Genomic DNA, 2034 nt, shown 5'->3' with positions numbered 1-2034 from the left:
CCCCCCGTCGAGAATCCCTTGCCAACTCTCCCTCTAAAGGCTGTTGCAAAATTTTTATATTATGCAATCAGAAGACGGGGCTTGAATAGCCAAGTGACTGATGCATCTTCGTATTTCCCCTTATTTCCACGATGTTTCGTGCTTTCGTGCCAACAAAGGTTTTGTGTGTGCTCCCCCTAAGCTGTGGGGTCCTGTGAGCCAAAAATTCTACTTTGTGAGCTGCTGGCATTCAAGTGGTGAGCGAGCCGTTCGGCTGCTGCGTATATTCGTTTGCTCTGGAGCTGTTGGGTGATAGTGAGATCTTGGGAAAAAATGGTATTTCGCAGAGATAATATAGCCCAGCAGAGCCTGAGTAAAATAATTTAGACTGAGAGTCCATGTGTGATTAAAGTATAAAGTTTTTACTAAAATCTAGCATGGGAAAGGGTAACTGGGATGAAAATAACAACAGAGCTAAATCGGCTACATCTTTACACTACAAAGACAAAACCAAGAGAGGAAGATTATGGCTGCACTTCAGAACAACCAAACAAAGAGGGGAAAAGTTGAAAAAATGGTATTTAGCAGAGATAAGATACTTTAGTCCCAATCATATTCCTAGATCAGGGAGAAAATTCCCGGGCAATCCACATCTAAGGAACATTGATTACATGAGAAACATGTGACTTCCTGTGAGTAACATAAACAAACATTTAACCCCAGATATACTGAGTGTTTTCAACTCGTAATACCCAACAAGAGCCTTCCTCCTGGAGCTCAGACAACACATGTGTGAACCGGAGGCTTAAAAAACCCTGTGAGCTGGCTCACATCGGCTCAGCTTAGAGGGAACACTGACTCCCCTTTCCCACCCCGGATCTGATGCACGTGGAGACGAAGGCTGACTCCCCAATCTAACCACAGAGACATTCTAGCCCCGAGTTAGACCCAAATACTTGGGAGTTAATCTCATCACTGGCAAGTGTCGACCAAAGGCTTGCTTCCCGGTAAGACTTGGGTCTTATTGAGCACGCGTGAACTTTATTCTCGAGCACCTGAAGTTTAGGGGGTTTCGCTGCAAGCCTCTCCAGTGGGAATTTGGTTCCCAGCAGACAGCATCCGGGGTATGAATGGAACCCGGTTCTTTGGAAGCTTCCTTTAAATCAAGTCTCCCCATCCCAAACCAGCGAGAAGTTCTTCCGCTGTGACCAGACTGGGCCCACATTTCAAACATTTGACCGAAAGGATCCTGGAGAAATAAAAGCGGCTTAGCTTATTCGGGAGGGGAGAGAAAAATCAGCGCCGTACCTTTTTTGATGACGGATTGATCCAACAGGTTCATGCCGCTGTTATTTGCATCTTCCACCGCCTAGGAAGAGAGAAAAACCATTCAAATAGGCTGGCTATTAAGGTTCGAAGAATTCACGCATCTCTAGAGCGTCGACCCAGGGACGGGGGGGGGGTTGGGGGGAGGGATTGCTCTCTTGTTATTTCCATTTATATTAATTCGCTGGGGGAAAAGGGAAAAGGGTTCTTCTCATTAAACCGACACGCCGATGAAGCTCTTCCCAAATTAGAAGATCTAATCGAAAGAGGTGCGGAACATCTGGGCGATTTTCGGGTGTTGATTGGAACCGAACGGAAACAGCGACTCTCTAAGAGGAATAGGCCAGCGCTTCTGTATGGGTTTCAAGTGCAAAGGCTGAACCCACTGATCGCCGGCAATCCCTGGCTACAGCAATGGGCCAGGTTCTCCCTACGGCAAGCGCGATTCTCGATGTTATATGTTTCACCGTGTTTTCAATTGTATCGTATTTATCGAATTGTTCTAACCCGCCCTGAGCCCGTTTACGGGATAGACGGGATATAAATGCAATTAATGCTTTACTCGGGGTGATTTTGGTACCGGAGGTTGCCACGCACGAGTCAACAGCTTTACTCCGGAGCTGGGCCTCCGGGATCGAGGCCTTTCTCCCGAGGAGGCGTTTCTACCCTTACAGCCTCGAGCCTTACATGCCACATCGGCAGGGAGAGCCAAAGATTTGTTCGCAGTAG

The 2034-nt window shown here is 47.3% G+C and overlaps 1 protein-coding gene across 7 annotated transcripts in view; it reads right to left on the bottom strand.

Annotated features, from left to right (window-relative positions):
• The window catches only part of TFAP2B (transcription factor AP-2 beta (activating enhancer binding protein 2 beta)), a 113886-nt gene that overhangs the window by 87243 nt on the left and 24609 nt on the right, over positions 1–2034 (bottom strand). For all 7 annotated transcript variants that reach the window (XM_015417394.1, XM_015417396.1, XM_015417398.1 and 4 more), the window contains exon 3: positions 1288–1348. In XM_015417394.1, the coding sequence (XP_015272880.1) occupies positions 1288–1348 (61 nt within the window). The remainder of the gene's footprint in view (positions 1–1287; positions 1349–2034) is intronic.

The sequence above is a fragment of the Gekko japonicus genome, unplaced genomic scaffold, assembly GCF_001447785.1.
Source record: "Gekko japonicus isolate JY-2015 unplaced genomic scaffold, Gekko_japonicus_V1.1 scaffold2423, whole genome shotgun sequence".
Lineage (NCBI taxonomy): Eukaryota > Metazoa > Chordata > Lepidosauria > Squamata > Gekkonidae > Gekko > Gekko japonicus.
This window is presented reverse-complemented; position numbering and strand designations above follow the sequence as displayed.